A 24,427-nucleotide genomic window follows, 5' to 3' on the forward strand; every position below is an offset into this window, starting at 1 on the left:
AAGGAAGGAAGGAAGGAAGGAAGGAAGGAAGGAAGGAAGGAAGGAAGGAAGGAAGATCTGCCAGCACTTTGGAGTCAAAATAGCCTGATCCAAAATAATCACTAAACTTATTCTAACTATCTCTTTCAATGTTCTTTTTGACTCTCTAAATAATTACAGATTTCTTCTCAGCCACAAGGCTCTAACCTTGGCATTATCTTTATTGTCCATCCCTCTTTATCCATTCAGGTGGTTGCACTTTCTGTCAATTTTACTTCCACAATTCTTCTTGATTTTGTACTCTCTATCCCACCACCACCAGCCTAATTCAGAACTTCTACACATTTCAGCTGGATATTTATGGCTGCCTTCTAAATGATATTCCTACTTTCTCGCTATCATGAGAGAGAAAAAGATCTTCCAATTCTGATTATTGGATTATAGCATATTCCTACATGAGACCTTCAATGGCTTCTAGTGCCTATTAAATAAGGTTCAAAGTTCCTAGCATGGCCCTAAGACCTTTTTTGATCTATTTCCCCATTTAAGTTTTATTATCTAGCTTTGCTATCAACTACCAACTATTCCCACACATGCCTGACTCAGCACTTTTCTTGTTAATTCCTTTAGCCTAAAGTACCCTTCTTCTCCATCTTTGCCTGTTAAATTCTATTTATCCTTCAAGGTCTCAATCCCCAGAAACTTAATATTCAAGTCAGGTATTTACATATGGTGCTTGCCTATGATCTTTTTCATCTTTGCATCTGCACTGAGCTTAGCTTCCTGCCTTGCATTTAGTAGGGTGATCAAGTTTAAACCTACTGTCCTCTTCAAGACTCACTATATTCATCCTACTATAAGTATTCCTTACCCCCAGCTCCCCATAGATACCCACTACAACCATCATTATTCTCCTACACCACTCACCTTACTTCACACTTTTGTTATCTGAATATGTTTTGGTTTTTTTACTACTAGGTCATTACCTCCTTGAGATTGGCACTTTTACTTTCTTGTTACTCATGTAAGGACCAAATTAATGGTTCTCAAAATATGGCTACCAGACCAGCAGCATCAGAATCACCTGGGACCTTGCTACAAATGCAAATTTCTAGGTCCTACCCCAGACTATGGAATCAGAAACTCTGAGGTGAGGTCCTCAATAAAAGGATCTACATAAATAAACTGTTTATCTTTTTATTGCTTGGTATTATATTGGCATGTAATTACCTCAAAATATTGAAAAATATGAGTAAATTATTCATTACCACCTTAACAATATCTTTTTTTTTTAATGTTTATTTATTTTGAGAGAGAGAGAGAACATGAGCAAGCAGGGGAGGGGCAGAGAGAGAGAGGGAGAGAGAGAATCCCAAGCAGGCTCCACACTGTCAGCACAGAGCCTGACACGGGGCTCAACCTCATGAACAATTAGATTACGAAGTGAGTTGAAATCAAGAGTCAGATGCTTAACTGAGTCACCCAGGTATCTCCCCCCACCCCCACTTTATCAATATCTCAACTCTAACTTGTATATTTTGAAAAACTTAAAAAATTATAGAAATTATGACATACAATGATATTCTTTTTATACAGTTCAAAAACAAAGTAAATAGATTGTGCGTACAGAAGTAGTTTTAGAACTAGTTTTTAAAAAACAAGTGAATGTTAACCACAAAATTCAAATCAGGGTTATACCTGGGGAAAAGCAGATGAGAAGATGAGGAAAGAAAGGAGCACATAGGCCCAAAGCATTGGTAACGTTTTGGGTCCTGAGTTGGGTGATGGGCTCACAGATATTCATTATTTACTGAAATTAATTAATTATGGCTATGCACGTATCAAGTATTTCCTGAGCTAAGGATCACTAGTTAATTCTGTGTGCTCTGGGATCAATAAAGTTTTTTTGAAGAGATAAAGAAGATGTCACAATTCTGTCCTTAGTATCATTTCAACCACCAACTATCATGTGCAATGCTAAGCATACCTGTGTGCGGTTGAATGCCACTCTTGCAAAGACAGCTTGGGACACACTGGCCCTCTTCAGCTCATCTCTGACTTGCTGGTAGATATCTGGAGAGACTTCTACAGAAGAGTTGGTTGGCTCTGGCTTAACTGCTCTGGGAATGGGTGGATGGTTCAGGAACTGCTGGTTGATGGCTTGAGGATGCTGGTGAGCCAGGAGCCGGCTAACGGCAATCTGTTGGTTTATCAGATGGGCCATGGCTATTTGTTGCCTAACAAGTTGTGGACTGAGCTGGGGAGAAAGAAGACCAGGGCTCATGATGGGCTGTAATGCGGGCACTTGGTTTCGGATTGGAGTACTGTGGTGGATTTGGCTATGAGGAGACTGTTCGTTGGTTTTCCCCAAGGATGCCAGCTGGTTCATATTTGGTAAATGCATTGGACGCTGGCCCAGAACACAATAGTCTGAAAGGTTTTCTCGTTCCACTCTTTCCACTGTTAAGAGATAAAAAATGAAAATCCATCATTATTTTCATTGGTGCAAGTTATTGCTAATATATGCAGTACAAAATTATCATATTTTTGGTATATTAATGACATAAACTTTTTTCATATGAAGCTGGAAGCCCAAGAGTAAAAGTGAGTTTTCCTTCCTTGAAAAATGTTATAATTTTTTCATAGGTGATATGAAAGCAATAATATTTACTACTTCATTTTTTTTCAGTTCCTAAAAGTAGGCATTTTATTGAATAACTAAGACAGAAACCACTAAGCATGATCAATTCTAAATCCTCTCGTATTCCCAAGCTCTCTCATCTCCCTCATCACCCTCTGTTATAAAAACACCAGCTGTTCTCATCTTCTGTAGTTTGTGGTTAATGGTGTAGTTCATGGTTATCAGGAAATGACAAGGACAACATCTCCTGCCAAATTAACTGCTACCTCCTAATAAAAATCTCACACAATAAGTATTATACAACTATGGGAACACTCATAGAAAATATGTGCCATGAAGTATATCCTTTTATCTACTCACTTGCTATCTTTGGTATAGGAATATTTCTGTAAAAATTGGATATGTTAATGATTGTTCTATGTACAAGGATAAGTTAGAAACAATATTTATAACATCTTCTTGACTTTTCATTAAATAAGATGCTTCCTCCCCGCTACCCCCCGGATAGCTACCTTATTACATTTTATTGCACTTTACTAGTGAAGATTTAAGGAATAACCTGGAAAGGCAGAAGTAAAAGAAAGTGAGTATCATATATGTTCAAGCATGAGGCAGAATTTTTTCCTCTCCCAAGAATATTTCCCAGGAAAGAGTGAATTAATCACCTCATAGTTAAATCCTTATCTAAATCTCTGTATTATGTTATTATGTAAAACAAAGGTTTGTTTGGAGAAAACACATTTAAGCTGAAACAACCTCCATCATTCCTAGTTTTAAATCCTTGCAGATGTAACTTAACAGTATCTGTTTTTTAAAGTAAAAATTCCAAACAGATTTAGTAATTATTTGTTATAGTTGCAAATGTTAGATATGATCATGCAAAAGACTATTAAGACTTTAAAGAACACTACTTTAGATGGTTACATGCTGGAAATCAGAAGTAGTCACCCACAGGACAAATTTTTAAAAATAATTGTCCCATTATTACGTAAATGATGCTGTAGTCTGGTATATGGTTTAGAGTGTCAAAATCATATTTTTATCAAAAAAGTACTAAGTCTCAAAAAGAACTTTCACAGAAATGGTGTGTGCTAGAAAATCAGGTGACTCCAAACACGGGTTCTGTAATGGCAGAGACATGAGTGCCAAATCACATGAACTTTAAGGGTGGAGAAAAGTAGTATTTTTAATTAATATTCTATGTAATATGTGATTTTAATATACATAGGTGGAAGTTAATACATTAAAATATAAGTAAATATTTGACCATTATCCATATGCCTAATGGTTATTTTATATATTCAAAACTTCTCATTTGGGGAAATAAACATTAGTGTCTTGGGATCACCTTATATTGAGACATATACAGTATTTATTACTGCTTTGCTTAAAAAAGCAAAGTGATTGCTTAACTTTCCTATGAACCCCCAAGTAAGTAAAGTTTACCTCAGACTTCTTTAAAGTCTCAATTGCTAACTTAATCTTTTCCATGTAATTCATATCATTGTATTCATCTTTCCTTCACATCGTTCAAGGTGAACAAATTATGTTAATCTTATCCTTTAAATGTAAGCATTTTTCAGTCATTGTATTAATTAAACTTTAAGGTATACAATCTTAAAACCAAACCAAGCACATGGTTGAGAGCCTTCAAAGGGTAATCTAACACAGTTTTCCTAGGACAGGAATCACTCTTATGATTCCTTTACTAAAAGAAGTGCAGAAACCATGGACTGCTTCTGAGTAAAATTGTACTTCATAGACAGAAATACTTGGCCCTAGTAGACACTTGGTTCATTTTTGTTTAATTCCTTTTGAATTCAGCCAAAATAAAGGCAAATTAAAATGCTAAATTATGTGCTCAGGTACTTAAGATGTAAAACTCTTGTCCATTTCTTTTTCTACTTATATATAGAACCATCCTCTTATAGCATGCATTCTTTGACCAAAAGCTAATTTTCCAAAATTTCAGTATTTTCATTTCTCAATGGCTTAATTGATTGATTTGAGTAACTCAACTTTGATTGAGTTACTTTCTTGAAATACATCTAAATCACATCATTAACAAAAAGTTCTACTGACACACAATTATAGTGTTATAATTATGCACACAATTAAGCATTAACGTCAGAGCTCCAAGAAACCTGTATGAATTGGTGCAATACGAATCTGAATAATGTCATTCCATATTCCTTCAAGATTATGCATAGTATGTTCCTTTTCTTATGAGTTCTCAGATCCTTAGAAATTCATATAATTAAAAACCGGACTGTGGAAGTGTCCTTACAGACACGTAGTAACACCATGAAGTACTAGGTACTTAGAGAACCATAATGAAGGAATTGCAAAGGCAAAGGCCTACACCTCCAGGTGGAGGAAAACAGCCAGAGAAGCCAACCGCAGAGGCACAAGGGGAAGTAAGAGAAAGCCTGCCCTGTCCAGAGGAAGCAGACACTACCTTGCCTCAGCCAGTTTTTGTCTTAATCATATTGTCATTTCTTCAGATTTTTTTTCAAGAAAATAGAAAATCTGGATTATTACATGATAGTGCCTATTATTCAAGCATTGGCAACTAAATCCATTTGCAATAAACACCAAACAAAACATTTCTGAAAACCAGACACTGCCCACAGACTACGAGTCTTAAAACGTTGCCTGTAAGACAAAAGATACCCCTTAAGTTGTTAAAGAAAAAAATACTCAGTGGCACTCATTAGGTGGTAAGGCAGACCTCATCCAGGACCATCGCAGTAGGTAAAGGGATGCCTGCAATGGGATTTTATAGTGGGGGAGAGAGAAGGGGTTTAACTCCTAAAACAGCATAAACACGTGGGAATTTATAGACAAAGAGCAAGGTAGGGATGGGTGGATGGAAAATTACTAAGAGGCAACATCAGGAGTAAGGGGAGTTCTGGCTAAACTGACCTAACCTGCTTCTTTGCCAAAAACATGCCAGGGTGTTCAAACATCACCTGAGGGGGATGACAGGAGATGAGGAACCCAATTAGATATGGAGGGGTGATCAGATATCAAGGGTGGGGGTTCAGGTTAAACTGACTTAACAGGGTTCTTGCTCAAACTGGATTTTACAAGGAAATGCACAGATGGGCCATGGAGAAGATTTAGAAGACTGAGTAAAATTTGGTCAAATGAAGAACCTTTGTCGATGTTTTTCAGTCCCTGATAGCTCTACAAATAAAAGCCAGGAGAGAAAGAACAAAGGGGAGCCTGGGTGGCTTAAGTTGGTTAAGCCTCTGACTTAAGCTCAGGTCATGATCTCACAGTTTCTGAGTTCAAGCCACGTGTTGGGTTCTGTGTGGACAGCTCAGAGCCTAGAGCCTGCTTTGGATTCTGTTTCTCCCTCCCTCTTCTGATCCTCCCCTGGTCTCTCTCTCTGTCTCTCTCTCTCTCTCTCAAAAATAAATAAATAAATAAACATTACAAAAAGTAACAAAGAAAAAAAATCATCATCCTCACTTTTCAGAATGCCTAAAAATCAAATACTCATCAACAAGCTACATCTCCACTGACCAGAGCAGTAAATGGTTTCAGTAAAAATTTGTACAGATTTTTCTAAATTTGAAAAGCTTTTTCATTTTTTTTCTACCACTCTCATAAAAATATCATAATAATATTTTAGCCTCTAAAGCCACAGCAGGTGAAAGACAAATGCTTTTAAAAAAAAAAAAAAAAAAAAAGGTCTGAGGAGCATCACAATGCACAAGACTCCATCTAAAAATTGAGTTTGGACATTCATTATTTCTTTTCTATTTTCCTTCCTTCCTTCCTTCCTTCCTTCCTTCCTTCCTTCCTTCCTTCTTTCCTCCTTCCCTCCTACCTTCCTTCCCTTTTCTTCCCTCCCTCCTTCCCCTTCTACCTTTCTCTTCCTTCCTTTCTTTTTTTAACATTTATTTATTTATTTTGGAGAGACAGAGGGAGACAAAGCCCAAGCCAGGGAGGGACAGAGAGAGAGAGGGGGACACAGAATCTGAAGCAGGCTCCAGGCTCTAAGTGGTCATTACAGATCCTGATGTGGGGCTCAAACCCACGAACCGTGAGATCATGACCTGAGCTGAAGTTGGACGCTCAACTGACTGAGCCACCCAGGTGTCCCTCTCTTCCTTTCTTTTTAAATTTATTTGAAAGTAATCACAATGGCTGAGGTGTAGACCTAACAGCAGTATGTGATTTTATGTTTTTTTTCTTTACTCTAAGGAAACATAATATTAAGTCTGTCTTAAACTAAACCAAATTCAGAGACAACACCTTGGCTCTGAGGGTCCATCTCAATGTCTGCAATATTTAGCTATGGGAAAAAAAAAAAAAAAAAAAAAAAAAACCCTGAAAAAAAGTGAAGGATAAATGGTAGTCCTGCCTCTGATGATGAAAGCAATGTTCACATTCACAACCAAAAATCTTCTCAATAGAGCCAAACTGCTTACTTATTAAAGAGACATAAAACACACCACTTCTAGGGCTTTGAATCAGAGTTGTAATTTAATTCACAATGAATTTGATTCTACTGTTGCCAAAGTCCTGAAGGTGATCTGTGTGCCTGGCAAGGAATGATACCTCCACCTTCAAGTTCAAGTTTCTAAGTAGGATGTGGCTTGAAGAACTGTCAAGGCAAGTGGAGCTGAAATATTTCTATACCTGGTAGCTTTAGAGGCTTTCTGTAGCTCTTCTAACCTGTGGGAAAGGGTCTCCGTCTAGGGGCCTTGCAGGTGAACAGTTCAGATCTGGAGTCAGCTCAGGTTTCTGAGGAACTCAGAGTTCCAGGATATCATACAGATTCCTCTGAGCTTTATGGGACTGAATTTAGGGAATGCGAAACCATTATCTAACCACTCCCTCAGCTTCTGGGATTCCATTTAACTCTGAAGTAGGAAAGCCCTTTGTAGCCCTGCTTTAGAACTGGAGGGGTTCCTAAAGCCTCCCCAAGTTCACAGAGTTGATGTTCTAACCAAGAGCACCATATGAACAGTAGCTATTTAGCGGCCATGATTGCTGGCTGCGACTGGTTGTTCACAGACTAGAAAGTCACACTCCTCCCATGGAGTAATCTACATTACAATTAAAAGATATTTGGTGCAAAAATCTCTTTTTTCAATGTTTATTTATTTTTGAGAGAGAGAGAGAGAGAGAGAGAGTAAGGGGAAGAGAGAGAGGGAGACACAGAATCTGAAGCAGGCTGCAGGCTCTGAGCTGTCATTAAAAGCCCAACAAGGGGGTTGAACTCACGAACCGCGAGACCATGACCTGAGCCGAAGTCTGACGCTTAACTGACTGAGCCACCCAGGCGCCCCGCAAAAATCTCATTTTATTTCAAGCGATTTTACATTATATCCAGGAAGTCAAGTATTTAATTATAACAAATCCCTGATATATACTTATGTTTTATATACATTGTGTATTTCAGGTCTCTGCTGTATAGTCCTTGAACCATCAAAATCCTTATCACCTGGAAGACTGTTAGAAATACAAATTCATGGGCTCCATATCAGAATCTCTCCAATGATTCTTACATACACAAAAGTTTAAGCACCAACATCTATATCATCTTTGTTTTTACTGATTGTCTTTTTTTTTATGTTTATTTATTTTTGAGAGACAGCAAGACAGAGTGTGAGCAGGGGAGGGGCAGAGAGAGAGGGAGACACAGAATCCGAAGCAGGCTCCAAGCTCTGAGCTGTCAGCACAGCCCAACACAGGGCTCGAACTCACAAACTGAGATCATGACCTGAGCCGACGTCGGACGCTCAACCAACTGAGCCACCCAGGTGCCCCTGATTGTCTTTTGAGATGGGTAATGTTTATGTATGCTAAAGTTTGAGACTCACTGTTCTATGTTGTCTTTGCTTTTATACTGTTGTCTTTGAGGCTACACCAGACACTTATTAACTGTCAGTCTGTTGTCCTGTTTTTTTTTCCTCTAATCTTACTTAACATTCACTATATTATAAATGTATAAGCATTTAAAAAAATTTATCTGGGGTGCCTGGGTGGCTCAGTCGGTTAAGCATCTGACTTTGGCTCAGGTCATGATCTCACAGTTCGTGGGTTCGAACCCCACGTTGGGCTCTGTGCTGACAGCTCAGAGCCTGGAGCCTGCTTCAGATTCTGTCTCCCTCCCTCTCTCTGCCTCTCCCGCACTCATGCTCGCTCATGCTCTCTCTCTCTCTCTGTCAAAAATAAATAACCATTTAAAAAATTTTATTATCTGTGAAAAATCTTTAGTTTTGGTTGATGATAAATGTTATACTGATTGGACCTGGTATTAAAAAGCTGTACTCAAATCCATACCTCTTATTAGCTGTGAGGCCTCCTTGTGGGGCAAGGTGGAGATTCTCTGGACATCAGTCTTACCACAGGAAAAATATTACTATCTCAGAATTGTATCAGTAAAGTTTAGATGATCAGTATCTATGTGAAAGATCTTTGTCAAAGCACTACTGTAAGTTTCAGAAAATCTCTGTATAATTATGATTAACAGATTAGGCTTCCCATTTCAAAACTTCCTGATTAAGACACCCTGACAAACATCTGCTGTTTCTCAAAGGTCACCTAAAGAACTGCAATCTTCTCTTGTTTTCAAGTCACTATGCCATGTTACATCATATCACTTTTAAAAATAATTCCTATACTTCAAAAGAATTCATTATCAATACAGAATCACATGGCCTCACACAGTATACACAGGGATATGTTGCTGTTCAGTTTCTCCAAATGAGGCTTAATAGTTCATATTCTGGCCTTCAAATTGGGATGCAGAAGAATAGACGGGAAATAAAATGATATAATCTCACAATTCTTGAAATTAAACTTATAGAAATGCTACGCAAATACAGCTTTAAGTTTCAAAAGTTAATATAATAAAAATGAAAAAAAAAACTTAAGGAATAAAATATGCTCTAAATGTGTACATGTTACACTTACATCAACCAAAAGAAGGAAAATATATGTTCTACAGTATTTTTAAAAAGCAAATGTTTAATGTCTTATTTGTATTTCCCGGGGAATAAAAAGGCATCGAAAATGTCCAAACTTAAACACACACACACACACACACACACACACACACACACACACACACAGTTTTCCTCTTTAGTTTACTGCTTCTCTCACTTGTATTTCATTGTTTTTATTATGTCTATTTGCTATAGATGTTATGTAAAGTAAACCTAGTAAAATTTCAATATTCAAAATATACTCCATGACTAAATGCCCCAAAATATACTCAGAATTTAAAAGCCAAAGGAGAAGTGTCTGATCAGCATACATCAGACACCTGTCAATCACAGCAAGATGGCATAGGATAGGTGTCAGAGTAAACTGGGGTTTTTAAGGCCTTGGTTCTAACTTCCTGAGTGATATTGAGATTGCCTATAAAATAGGGAGGATTATCTGCAAAGTGGTTTTAAAGCAACCTTCCAGGTTACTTACCTAATAGTGTCTTAAAGAGAATTGCTGCTAGGATTTTCAAAACAATTCCCTTCTCAGAATACCTGCTTCTGCTTCTTGACTCTTTATGGCAAGAATCTAAGACTTTCCTAAGACATCTCTCTTTGCCAAACTCCCTATTGCAACAAGAATAATAGCAGTTTATGTAGTGACACTCACGGTAGATGTAGTATTGCTCTTGCAGGTTTATCTACCAATACTGCTTAAAAGACTGATACAATTTCCAGAACTATGAACCTCGTATTTTAATGCAAACCTTAACACAGTTGCTTTTGTGAAATAACTCTTGGGGTCTGTCCATACTTAGAAAGTATACAATGAATTGGGTAAAAGGTTTTGCACTGAGAAATTTCTGGAATTTCTGGCCTATGGATTTTTTTCCTTAAACTATTAAGATGCTTATGCAAATGTAAACGGATTAGCATGAATGAGTGCTAATAGATTCCCTAATAAGATAACACTCCAGTATTCCCTAGAACCTCTCTTAAAAGCCCTGGGTAGAAGAATATAAGCCAAAGAAAGCGGGGTGGAAGGAATGGCAAAATTTCTGTGACTCCTTCAACTCAGAAAGTACTCTGGAGTTGATTCTATAAAGGTATGACACAGGTTTGCCCCTGACACTCTTGGTAGAAAAGTTGCCAATCAAGTTGATAATTTCGAATTGGTACCCAAACCTTGGAGTGTATACAAAAGATATTCCTGAATATATCACTGCTTTGGATTTCCAAACCTCCACCCCAAGTTCCTTGCTCCCCAACCCCTTAGCCCCCAAAACTTGGACCAATTCTGAGACAATGATCCCAACTAATATCAGAGAGGTCAGGTGACCTGTTCAAGGTTGAATAGCTGTCCAAATGTAGATAAGTATTTAGAAATATTCAAAATGATTACAGCTGCTGGCTCTGAGCCTCATAAACATAACAAACCACATGACCAATAAAACCTAGTTTTTTCTCTTTCTCTGCATAACTCAAAGTCAACTTCTCAGGGCCTAAATATGTCACAAATACTTTTTAATAAATTTCCTTTATAGGAAAATGTTTATGATGAGTGCAGAAATTCTAATATCTATCTTGCTCATGTACCTCTTTTACAACATACTGGCATTTCAGGTAAAATGAAGCCCTACCTTTTATACAGTAGCTGAGGCACTGACCTAAGCCCTGGACATATCATTGTCATTGAACTCTCACAATAGTATGACACATATATTATTATGACCACTTTATTGAAGAAGCTGAAGCTCAGAAAAAATCATATCACATATGTATTAAAGAAAGAATCACATTCAAACCTATGTCTTTGGGACCTTAAAGCCTTTGTTCCACGGCTTCTGCTAAAATGCCCAACTGGGGGCATGTGGTTATTATTAATTTTAGGATTTGAGTCAGGACAGATCTACTTTCCTACAGAGAAGTCCTGCTGCTCTATTTGTATGTGCACACATGCTTGCACGAGGCATGTACACCCATTGGCAACATGAAGATGGATGGGCTATCTGAATGGTGAGGGTGCAACCTGATGCCTCTAGTATATGCCTTGTATACCCTTCTGATGTGACAGACTGAAAAAGTGGGTCAGTTCTAAAAATGATGAAATCACTGATTCCTCAACAATTGAAGTAGCTAATCACTAAAATAGGATTATTCACACGTGTTTATTGTTTTAATTCATAAGTACCTATTAATCAACTGTTATGTGCCAGAAATGATGCCAGCGCCTACAGATACAGTACTGAGTAATATTGGTGTTACATAGTCAATCTATAGATTTGCTTCAGAAAATTTAACTGTTTGGTACACAGATGGGCCTGTAACACCTGCCTATAATTTAAAATGCATTTCTATGTGATGATAAAACATAGTTCCATTCAATCCCAATTTTATTATTAGCAATTTATTCTAGTCATATATATATATATACATATATATATGTAAACACACACACACACACACACACACACACAATACATAGTTGTATCATAATACAAATTCACACTCATTATACTTATTTTCACGAATCTGCAATTCTTTTATTTTTCTTGAAGCCAAAAAAGTTTTGTCCCAAAATGAGTGTCATCAGTATGGACTCCCACTTGACTGATGAAAGACATGAATCACACAATTGAGAGCTTTGGCAAGTACTCTTTATAAACTCTGTAAATATGAAGTATTTCTTTGAAACATGTAAACAACAAGAAGTAAAAGGGGGTATACATAGTCACATAATACAGGTAAGAACCTGATAACCCTGAGCAATCACAATAAATTCCTATATGATTGAACTATATGAAATTGGCAATATCTAATTTTAATCTATAAAGATAGCAATTTCATATGGTTCAACCTGCTATTTACTTTGACTCTTCTCTCTGAGGTGGGTTACATATTATCACTAATTAACCATACTATCCACCCAAGTCTTTCACTGACTTAAACTGTTTTTAAAAGGTGTCATGACACTAATTTCCCTGACAAACCATAACAGCACCCCTATGCCAATACTGAATATATGCCCAATCACTGAAAATATTTCTGATTTATTCTGTTCTAGGCAATAACTGAGGTACAAAGTCCATTTGTTATATAAAATCCATTTTCTGTTAACACGTACAGACATGATTTCCAGAGCTAAAGCTAATATTCCATATATATCAAATGTAAATCCCACACCATTAAAAAAACAAACAAACAAACAAATCTATTACCAGAAGAGTTTACTGAATATAATTAAAGAAAAATAGTAGGAGCTTGAAAAGACTGAAGGGTAAAAGGGGGAAAAAATAAGCTAAGTCTTTTAGGACTATGAAAGTTAAAGATTTGTTTTTCTCTAAATTTGTTAAAGAGAATCTGTCTCTGGGTTGAGAACTTGCTTGCAAAGTCTCTGCCTAGAGCAAGATATTCAGAGCCAACTTGTTAACTCCTAATAAAACAAGGCTTGGAAGGAAAATGCTTCCAGCCCCATAAGCGAAGTATACCAGCCGGCATTGTGATAATACCATATGACTGGTTTTCTTAGGTGTATTTTCCCCTTATTATCAACTTCCTTTTTCCATCATATTAAGATCCACAAAAACATATATATCTACCATAAAGCACTTGAAGCCGGACACCTTGGTGTTTTGGCAAAAAAAAGCTCATAGGACCTATTATGTTCCATGGAAAAAGTGAGTATTATCCCACCTCTACGCCTACTGTAATCTTAGCTCCCCCTCCCCATCTGAACACTAGTGTCCCTTTTGGTTTCAAACAATGCTTTATCACAGTTTGATAACATTGGTCATTTTGAGTATTTCTGTAACTCTGTACAGGTTAAAGTAAGTTTTATCTATTTATTTTTGTTCTTTATTTTAATCTGAAACTATAATTTCAGAGGTGAATATACCACAATAAAAAAAATTGCATTTCAATAACTTTATTGTTTAGGAGCATTCTCCCTTTGCCAATTGGCATTCTATGTGTATTAATTCTTAAATTCAGACTATTAAAGAAAAGTCAATCAAAGAAACAATAAGCCCATAATTCATTCTTTTCCATTGGCCATTGTGTTTGCTTTTACAGGACTTAAATGTCTTAGACCATTATTTTAAGGAAAATGTTCAATAAACTAGCTGGAAAAACCTTAAAGGGATGCTTTTTGTAGGTCTCTAATTTTTACTTAACAAAGGTGTTACTGTCTCTTTCAGTGGAATTGACTATTGCTAAATCTTTACTTCAATAACTAATTAATAGAAAAAAAAAAGAATGATTTTAACCCATTACTAATTTGCTAAGGACACTTGTAATACGAATTAAAGGCAAAGATTGTATTTTTCCTCAATTAAGACATCAGATAGCAAATAAAATTAGTCACAATATCACATGTGTAAAAAGAAAACTGTTTTAAATGCATACGTTCAAATAAGTTCATATATTAAATTCAATTCTATTACTATTTAACAAAACAAGTACCTACAATGTTCAAAGTCCTATGTTCACAGGGCTTTTGAGGAGGGCACAAAATGGATGTGTTCCTGAGATGTTTTTTCAAAAAACTTTTGGTCTAATAGGGGCATTATTCAAAAGTAAGTCAAAATTACTATAAAACATGAAACTTAGAAAGATGACAGCTTGGAAAGTCCAATGTTAGAACTCATAGCCTGACTTATATTCTCTGAGTCCAGATTTGTCTGTTCCCTTGGGAGTTCAGGATTCCTATGTTAGATAATCTCAAATTCTTGAAAAAGGCGAAATGAATGCCTATCATCAGTCAGGTGAATAGCTTGTAAAACAATGTCTAGCACAGGCAATTATCACATTAGACCTAACATCTTACATAGTACTTGTACTTAGCTTTGAGCACCTTGTGAACTTGATAAGTGCTTTTCAGCTTTTAACTTTGTAAATCCTACAAGGAAAAACAAATAGTTTTTATTTAATTGATCTAGAAACCAAGAGAATTCTGATTCTAACCCATTGATTTCCCCCCAAATAAGATGATGTCACACAGTCATACCAGATTTTTAATCAGCTAGACACTTCCCGGTCTACATACAAAAACTCATTTCACAACTGTAGATTCTTCATTCAGCACCACCAGATCTATCTTTGTTTTTGAGTTTCTCATTTTGTTTCTGGGAAGGACAAATGGAAATCGGAAGCTTTGAGAAATCTAAAGCATACCGTAAGGAAAAGGTAAGAATTAACTGAAGAGACCTGAACCACTGTAAACCCTTAACTATGTCACCTTGTTCAGGTCCCAACGCTCCCATTGTTGCCCAAATATGGTTGGTCCAGAACCTATTTCAGGCATTCTCCTCACCAATCCCCATCCCAGCCATTCTCTCTTTTACTGATGGTTAATCACAACAGCCACCTATGGTATGATCTGCTTCATTCTTTACCCGTCACTCCATCTCCAAAACCTGTCTTCTTTTTCATCTCCTTTCCTTTCCTGCAGATTCTAAAGAAGATATGGCTATTTCTCTTTCTCTCAAAGGCAAAGCATCATCTGTGCCTCAGATCCCATCCCTTCCTAGTTTGTGAACTCTTGCTTAGCACTCTTCTTCCTCTCCAGAGTCTTTGGCCTCCATTGGCTCCATCCTCTTTCTCCTGAATACTGGAGAGGAGGTGGGGAGTGTAGTTTACACTTATTCCTAATGCTGTAGTTAGCTGCTTTTATATCCTTTCCTGACTAAGTCAATATCTGCTCTAATTTTCATGCCATATTCCCTTCTGAGATGCATATATATTCCCCTTGTTATCACACTACAAAGAAATAGCTCTCTCCAATGTCATTATGGTCCCCTTTCTGCCAAAGCTAAGAACCTCCAAATATCTCTTCTCCTCCTCCTCCTCCTCCTCCTGGTACCCTTGATAACATTTCTCCACTAGTAACCCATCTTGCCTTGGCTTCCATGAAACCTCACTTTCTTCCCATCTTCTTAACCCAAGGCCATTTTCCTTTCAAAGCTTCCAATCCCCTCGTGTTCTCATTCTCTTTTTTTAGAGAATTTTTTTTTTTTTTTTGGTGGTATTTTAACTATCATGTCGAAAACATTGGCTCCAAAATGTATCCTCTAGTCCTGTCCTTTGGTCAGCTGGTTCCACATGTTGAATGGCCCAATGGATATTTCTACCTAGTTAACCAACTCTCACTGAAGTACCCGCAACCTCAATTTATATTGGCCTATTTCTGTCAAAACCATCAAAAGTCACTTACGCTCAAAACCTTGGATTCTACTTTGATTTCTTTTTCTCTTTCCCACACACATATTGCATTGGTCACTTCTCTCTTTCTCACTGCTGCCACCAAAAGCCAAGGCCACACTTCCCTATCTTCACTTCCATATATGAATGCAATAGACTTTATTTTGCCAACTTCCTCCCAGTTGCACATACTGCCCTTAACCTTCCCACCTACCTCCTCTCCTGGTATACACACTCACTCCCACACATAGTTTTAGATGAATTCTAAAGGAATTTATCTTTTTTTAAGTTTATTTATTTATTTTGAGGGAGAGAGAGAAAGTATGAGCTGGGGAGGGGCAGAGAGAGAGAGGGAGAGAGAATCCCAAGCAGGATCCATGCTCAGCATGGAGCCCAATGCAGGGCTCAATTCCACAACCCTGGGATCATGACCTAAGCTGTTATCAAGAGTCAGACACTTAACCAACTGAGCCATCCAGGCTCCCCTAAAGAAATTTCTTTTTTAAACCACCATTTCCATCATATCACTCCCAATGATGGAGTGTTTTCACCAATTCTCAATATACCTCAACTGAACTTTCAGAGTTCCCCAAGGTAAGGTCGCAACCTTATTTTTCATCATTATAACACAAATGTTCCCTATAACCAGATCCCAAAAAAAGCTTTGCTCATTTCCTAATGTTTGATGCTATCATTAACCCCACACCTAGCCATGCCCTACCGTTTCTTTTTCACCAAATGTTAGCCATTCTGGACTTCTCTTACATGACAGTATCATGATAAATGTACTGTCATTCTAGAGACACTGGACAACCACCCATAATTTTCTAAACACTCCTGCTCTTTTGCACCTCTGCATCTATGCCCCAAAACTTGCAGTTGCCTAAAATATTCTTCCTTCTCTTTTTCTCCTTGCAAAATCCCACTGTCCTTAAGGTATAACTCATGGACTGCTTTTCAAATTACCCTCCCCCGCAACATAACACTTATCAGGTAAAACTTATGGACCATTCTCTGCACTACCACTATATTCGCTAGATAGAGGGCTACCTCCCCTGCTAGGTTGACAGCAATACAACCAGAGGTAGGAAACATATCTCATGTGTTTCTAGATGTCTCTTGCTGTTTCTGGAACTGAAAATGGCCTGTCACAGAAGCACTCACTAAACATTTGTTTAATTAAAATTAGTCATTTAACTGTGACTGTAATTTTCTTACAGGGAGGGGAGGGGCTGTGTAATGTTCCCCACTTAGAATCCTGCCAGGTACATAAAATGGATGCTCAAACTAATTTTATAGATGTAGGCCTTTAGAAACCAAGAACTGTATCTTCTACTTCTTTCAAACACTAATTATACATGATAGATGGATGGATGGATAGATGAGGAAGGAAAGGAGGGAGTTAGAAAAAATATCATTTCACCTTTCCATCCTTTTTAAGCATATGTTTAAAATGGCATTATAAATAATATAAGCAGAGAAATGCCTGGGTAGCTCAGTCGGTTAAGCGTCCGACTTCAGCTCAGACCATGATCTCATGGTTCGTGAGTTGGAGCCCAGCCCCGAGTCAGGCTCTGTGCTGACAGCTCAGAGCCTGGAGCCTGCTTCAGATCCTGTGTCTCCCTCTCTCTCTGCCCCTCCCCCACTCACATGCGTGCGCGCGCTCTCTGTCTTTCTCTCTCTCTCTCTCAAAAGTAAATAAACATTAAAAAAATTTTTAAATAAATAATATAAGCAGATAGCAAATTTGTTTCTCTTAATCTACAAACCACATTGTTGACAAATGACTGTTTTACATTTTAACATTTATGAACATTTAAGAACAAAGCTAAAGCCAAAGAAGCAGCTACCAATACAGCTAGAATGAGCTTCTTAAGATCCAAGTAAGGAATTGGCCCACAGCTGAGCTTGGGTAGGGTCCATGGCATTTCCCACCCGCCATTTTTTCACTTGTTGACATGACCAATAAACTTTTTTTTTTTTAATGTTCATTTATTTTTGAGAGAGAGAGAGAACAAGTGGAGGAGGGGCAGCGAGAGGGAGACACAGAATCTGAAACAAGGCTCCAGGCTCTGTGCTGACAACTTGACGTGGGGCTCGAACTCATGAACTGTGAGACCATGACCTGAGCCGAAGTCAGACGCTTAACCTGACTGAGCCACGCAGGAGCCCCACAGCCAATAAACTTCTAATGGGGGAGCCAAACAGGCTAAAAGTGATTGATGAATGCACATCAATGATTATCAGAGTAAAAAAGCACAAGGTTCTTCCAAATGTTGGGAGACCAGTAAGTGGTTGGTTGTGGAAGTGATGTTTCTATTTCCATGAATATTCGTATAAAATTTATATAAGTTCCAGGATTTATATAAAAGTCAAGGATTTGATGTTGGCATTACTTTAAGCAAGATGCAGTACAGGCAGAGGAACAAACTTCCTTGCCGAACACCTTCATTTAGATCCAAAGCTGAAAGAAAATTTCTTTCATGACTCAGAAAAATTAGGTAGACAAAAGTAAGCTGCTTTTACCTCATCAGAGCTAAACAACAGCAGAGGCAGAAGTACCGGCAGTTGATTAAAGGCATTGTCCTGACCACCGATACCACCATGGCTAAGCTAGGGCTGCCTTACGGAACCAGGTCAGGGGACATTGATTTCTCTATTCAACTCTGAGGCACCACTTTGTAAATGACACAATCATTTCTGGGTACAAGAGGTGCTTTAAATGTGGTAACATTATATCATTTCAGCTATAATGATCATAATTACTTATTTCTTTTAATCACAACCCACTTAACCACTTTAGTACAGAGGACTAGTTCAAGGAGTTTAATTTTCATTCAACATCTAATCTTTGTGTTTACTGAAACCCTTCACGGGCTTTGTTTACTGTCTGCTTGCTGGCCTGGACGTTTGATCTTGCAAGACTAGATCAGACAGGGTCAGATAAAATACTGATTACTAGAATAAACCAGGCTTGGAAAAGTAACACTGGTTTTTAAAATCCTCATTTCTCCCAGCGTTTTAATATTTTGCAAAATAAGTTCAAATAAATAAAATTAAGACAACTAACAATCAGGGGGTTCTTGAGCAATGATTAAGAAAAGAAAAGTGATGAGGATAATTTTGCTTTCTGGCCAAAATATGGGGTTTGGTTAGATCCATTCATTCTAGTGGTATTATTTTATGACACAAATAATTTTACAATATCCACTAGTATTTGTGTGAACTTTCAATGACCCCTTAATTCTTATGACACATTAAATAGTTGAGATTGACCTCAGCAAAGATGACACTTCATTTTGCTTTTGGTGTCAGACGAAAAACACTGTAGACATAACATTATTTTCTTTTAATTCATTAATTTTTAACTAGAACACATTTAAAATACATGAGTCCTTCTTTGTTAAGGCACTTTCTTATTCTTATAAGATCCTCTGAAGAGTGGATTGCTATAGAAGTGTGATTTCTGATGATACTGCATGTATAACTGCCACTTAGTTTCACAGAAATGATGAGGCAAGAAGTTTACATCTAAATAGTTAACATAAAAGAATTAGGCTAAAAAAATAAGTGTTTCATTAAAATGTGTAAACTTGTGAAAGAAAAATTGAAGGGTTAAATTCCACATAATCCAAAGAATTCTTGAAAATAACTTTGTAAGCATGACATTTCCAGGTGCCTGTGGATTATCCTTGTGTCCAACATTAAAACTCCTACACACTACACAACTGCTAATATTGGTCTTTTCTTTCCCCCTGCTTTTGTACAATATGTACATTTTCTTTTCTTATACTTGCTTATGAGCTCTTCACTGTAAAATGTAGGCCAGAAGCAATTACAGTATGAGATGAACAGCAATAAAAAATGCCATCTAAACCAACCTACTACCCTATCTACCCACTTAATTTTATTCAATTATCAAAATTCCCTGGGAAGCAGGTTCATAGTTCTGGACCTTAAAACCAGAGTATACAAACTCTCTCTCCCCATCCATCCTGAATTAACACTAATGTTAACTCAAATATGTCTGTGTCAACCATGATTGTCTTTGAAATTAAAGAAAAAAAGTAAACAGAATGTACTTTGTTGTGATCACTGGGGAAAATAAAGTTAACATGCTAAGCCAAACTAACTTAGGACTTTTTAAAGAAGAAGTGTAAATAGTTTAGCTATAATAACAACAAATTCAAAAAATGGACATTAAAATGTTTACTTCAAAATTCAGACAATTCCATTTGTATATAGTTTTTACATCTGTTTTTAATGATATCAAATTATTGATTGTTCATTTTTCTCATATTTATTTAAGCATTAACTATAGAATTTGCAATCTGATCCTTTTTTTTTAATCCTTCCAGTGGACTTTTATTTTTGCCAGGTTTTAGTCATATTTACTTTGATCTTCCAGAGTATATAATTATTTTACTGTTTATTTATTTCTATGAGGAGGGAAAAAAAATTTGACTTAGGAGATCTATATGTGGCAATTTGTAACAGAATCACATAGCTTATGTCAGGAAATCATGGTTTTGATTAAGAAGCAACCATTTAGTTCCCACTGTTTTATTAAAACAGACATTAGCAGATAATAGGAAACATATTTAACAATGTAGCTGCATTTAGTTTGGGACATTAGTAAGTTAGCATGAGATTCTCTTCTACACATTATATCAGCCGGGATACATGTAAATTGGTAATGTGGGGGTGGAAATGGGATGGGTAGGGGGGCAAGGAAGGCCATGGAACTCTTGACTTCCTGGGTTCTCAGGCAGAACCCTAAGGTAGAGTTCTGATGTTGCTACCACTAATTTCCAGATTTGAAACTCATTACTTCTTTTTCTCATTTTGAAAATGGATGGACACAAACAGAAATTTTACAAACAAAATCACTCCTTTCCCATGAGAAGTGGATTCTACTAGATAGGAACTCCCACAGCAACATCTATTCATAGCAGATGAAACGTGCCTGTATAGGTCCAACACTTCCTTTTCACTGAGGGTCGAAAGTTAATAAAATGTACTTCTCTTGGTGTTTATTTTCTGTACACCATTATACCTGCCATGAATTCTTTGTTTTTCCTCCCACTCCCTTGGTTGATGAATCAACACCACTTGAACTGTTTTACGGCAGCTTGTGTTTACTTCACACATACCTTAACCTTCCCTTTTCTCCTCCTACTGACACACACACACATGCACACACACACTTTTCAACAGCAATGACTGGCTCCATCTCCGAATAGCATGTGTGCACAGTGTCTGGCAGCCTCTTCAGGTGTGGATCCTTGACCTCCTGATTGAAATCAAGGTCTCAGTCTGCTTTTACGGCACTTAAGATTTAACTGTGCATTTACTATCTTGAAAAAAAAAAAAAACAGAGCTTAAAGAATTGAATCTCTAAGAAAGGAAGAAAAAAAAGTAGAAGATATAAGTGTTAATGTGTATGTGTGTGAACAGAAACACATGCGCGCACGCGAGCACACACACACACACACACACACACACACGGATTCTGTAGTGGCAATTCTGAAAACACTAGAGTGAAGAGTTTCCAGTCTTTCTGAATCTGGAATTATACTCAAGCCTATTAAAAGAGGACGCTCTCTTCCTTTTCTCTTCTAACAGCAAGTAAATGGGATCTAACAAATGACCTTGAAGCTGCATGATTCTTTTGATGTTTAGCCAAAGAGGATATGTTCAAACACTTCAACAATCTTATTTTAAAAGAAAAACTGAGAGACAACGCTTAGAGAAAAGAAACCCTTCTGAACTACACAACCATGTCTTACAATGAGAAGGAGTTATTCATCTTATCCTGCATAAGAGTTAATATTAATAATATTCTAAAGCAAGTGCCCAAACTGGAATCTAAATGCTGCTAAGAATTTTAGAATTTGCGGAAGAGAAATGGATCTTAATTCAATTTTCAGTGTACTTAATTCTTCCTGGGTAGTTCAACATCTTGACTTTCCTGATAAAATGGATATTTAGCATAAAATGCGCTCAGTCTTTTGTAATCATAAATGTTCTGTCAATGCATGTAAAGTTCATTTTGTCAAAAGGTAACCTTGTAAACAAGCTCCCAAATACTCAAACACCAATAAGCATTACTTCGATACTGTCTCCCTAGAGGAAACCTGCAGGTAGTAAAACAAATAAACTCATCTTTTACTTTTACCTACCCACCATAAATTGTCATTTGAACCTCATATGGGGGCAGAGAACTGTCAGCAAGGCTATGAATACCTATAATAAAGTATGATGGATGATGTCATAATCATTCAAAATATAGACTGGAAGGACCCTTGAAAATCAAGCAATTATGTTACCCAAAAATTCCCCAAATCCCCTCAGGGGCTCATAGCATTTCAATTTGAATAGCATTTGAATTGGGTGAGAACACCAGAATGTTTCCAACATTGACATATTTGCAAAGGCAAAATATCACTGATACATTTCAAGGGCTGGATGGTCTAAAGAGCATGCCATTTATTATATAAGAGGCTGTATTTTCAGGACCAGACACAATTCCACATTAATATATGACTGCTAGTACTACTACTAGTAATTATCAGTATAGCATTATAGTATTATAGCTATTATTTAAGAGGCTTCCTTATGCCAGTATTAACTTATTTAGTCCTCACAGCTAGTGAGCGATTTAAAGACTTTTATTGTTTCCAATTTTCAGATGAGGAGATTGAACCTTGGTGAAGTTAAATACGTAATTTGTGTAAACACACAAAAACACGCTAGCAAATGGAGGCTAGAGATTTGAACACAAGTCTGCTTTACTGCAGAGTCCCTTTGATTTAACCACGCTCTGGAATTGTCACCAAATAAGCACGTCAAAACTCCATTTCTAAGCAAAGATTTCCTGCTACCACAGCATCATTTCAATTTTTTAATTGGTACTGCAACTGTAAGTGCTGATTTAACCTACAATGACTGCTTTTAAATTTCCATTAATATATTAATGGAAATGATTTATTGATTGAGTTTTTTAAATAGACATGCCTATCTGAAATAAACCACTTCAAAATATTTCTAAAAATCTTGGTCTTCACAGATGTGTCTTGTAAAAACGATAAACTTCATATATTATGCTAAGAATTTTACTTTAGTTCTAATACCGTCTTTTGTTTTGTTTTGTTTTGTTCTGTCTCGGAGACAGAGAGACAGAGTGCAAGCAGGGGAGGGGCAGAGAGAGAGGGAGACATAGAATCTGAAGCAGGCTCCAGGCTCTGAGCGGTCAGCATAGAGCCGGACGTGAAGCTCAAACCCACAAACCGTGAGATCACGACCCAACCAACTGAGCCACCCAGGTGTCCCATAATATCATCTTAGTTTTAAGGAAGCTAATTAGGATCTCCGGATGGGAATATTAAGAATCTTACCTTTATAAAAATCATATATAATTTTATAAACACTTATAGCTAAAATTAGCATAAACGCCAAAGAACCAACAACTCACTGACCTAAGAAATTAAAAACGGGCTCTCGAAACAAAAAAGTCAGTTTACCTTTAATCTTCTTGTACTTCTTATACCATCTCCCAAACTCCTGGCACTTGGTTGCTGACACGTTGGCATAATATGTGCTATTTACAATGGATGAAATCATACTCTGAAAAGGAAAAATATATATAATAGTTAATTTTTTTCATAAATGAGTACTCCTTTTGGGGGATAAGAAAGGGCAGATTATAGCCCACACCAAACTCCGTTGTCTTTTAAATCTGAAGTAGTCACCCTCATGCAAACTAAACTATTAAACATCAAATACGACGACCCAAATTTACTCTCTCTTTAACTTGTACGATGACAGTGCCTTCTCCAAAAAAACCAAACTGGGGGCAATGTCAAAGATGGAGGAGGCAGGACATACAGATAAAACACAAGGGGAAAAAACAGTTGTGTTTTAGGAACCAGAGTGAAAGGTGAGATCAGATGCTCCAGCATCGGTAATTCAGATAATGTCTTTCAGATGTTTCTGTTCTGCTTCCAACGGCAACAAGCTCACACAGCCAAGAATCTGAGAACATCCGTGCTACACACTGCAGAACAACATTTAGGGAAATAAGTTAAATTAATATAATTTATAGAAACGTGTGATTAGCACTTGTGTGAAAATTCACCAAATGAAAAAATTAACAGTGCTTATTTTAGAGCAGGAGAAACTAAACATAACACTTGCACTGTATTTCAACCAAAAATGAATCAAAGCTAAAACTTTCTGAGTGTTTAAGTACATGATTCCTTCTTGCTCTTCATCCCCTGTCCCTCCTCAGGTCTACCCTTTAGCTGATTTGTAATCGGGATGAAAAGGAAAAGGAAGAGCACAGAACCTGACCTACTGCTAAAAAATTAAATTATAATTGCACACCTTGAGTGAAATTTCCTACAGATATGTTTTCAGTCAATATGGCATGTTTGGACCAACATTTATGACAGATGTTAACTTACACCTGAATTGACTGTGATAATACAGACACAGATTTATACATAGATTTTTACTTCAGCAAATTCTGTCTAAAAGCAAATGGACATAAACTCAAGAGATCCAAATGACCTCTGTAAAGTTTTATATCGCCTTGAAATCCCATCTTTTTTCAAAAGATATGGGTGGAGCAGCTGAGCAAAATCTCAAAACTTCTAAT

General features: G+C 37.0%; 1 protein-coding gene across 3 annotated transcripts in view; it reads right to left on the reverse strand.

The window, feature by feature from the left end:
• The window catches only part of SATB2 (SATB homeobox 2), a 193,590-nt gene that overhangs the window by 74,864 nt on the left and 94,299 nt on the right, over window positions 1–24,427 (reverse strand). For all 3 annotated transcript variants that reach the window (XM_040475780.1, XM_040475779.1, XM_040475778.1), the window contains 2 exons: window positions 23,292–23,394; window positions 1,967–2,439 (listed from right to left, as the gene is read on the reverse strand). In XM_040475780.1, the coding sequence (XP_040331714.1) occupies window positions 1,967–2,439; window positions 23,292–23,394 (576 nt within the window). The remainder of the gene's footprint in view (window positions 1–1,966; window positions 2,440–23,291; window positions 23,395–24,427) is intronic.

Source organism: Herpailurus yagouaroundi, unplaced genomic scaffold (assembly GCF_014898765.1).
Source record: "Herpailurus yagouaroundi ecotype Mexico unplaced genomic scaffold, PumYag 140, whole genome shotgun sequence".
Taxonomy (NCBI): Eukaryota; Metazoa; Chordata; class Mammalia; order Carnivora; family Felidae; genus Herpailurus; species Herpailurus yagouaroundi.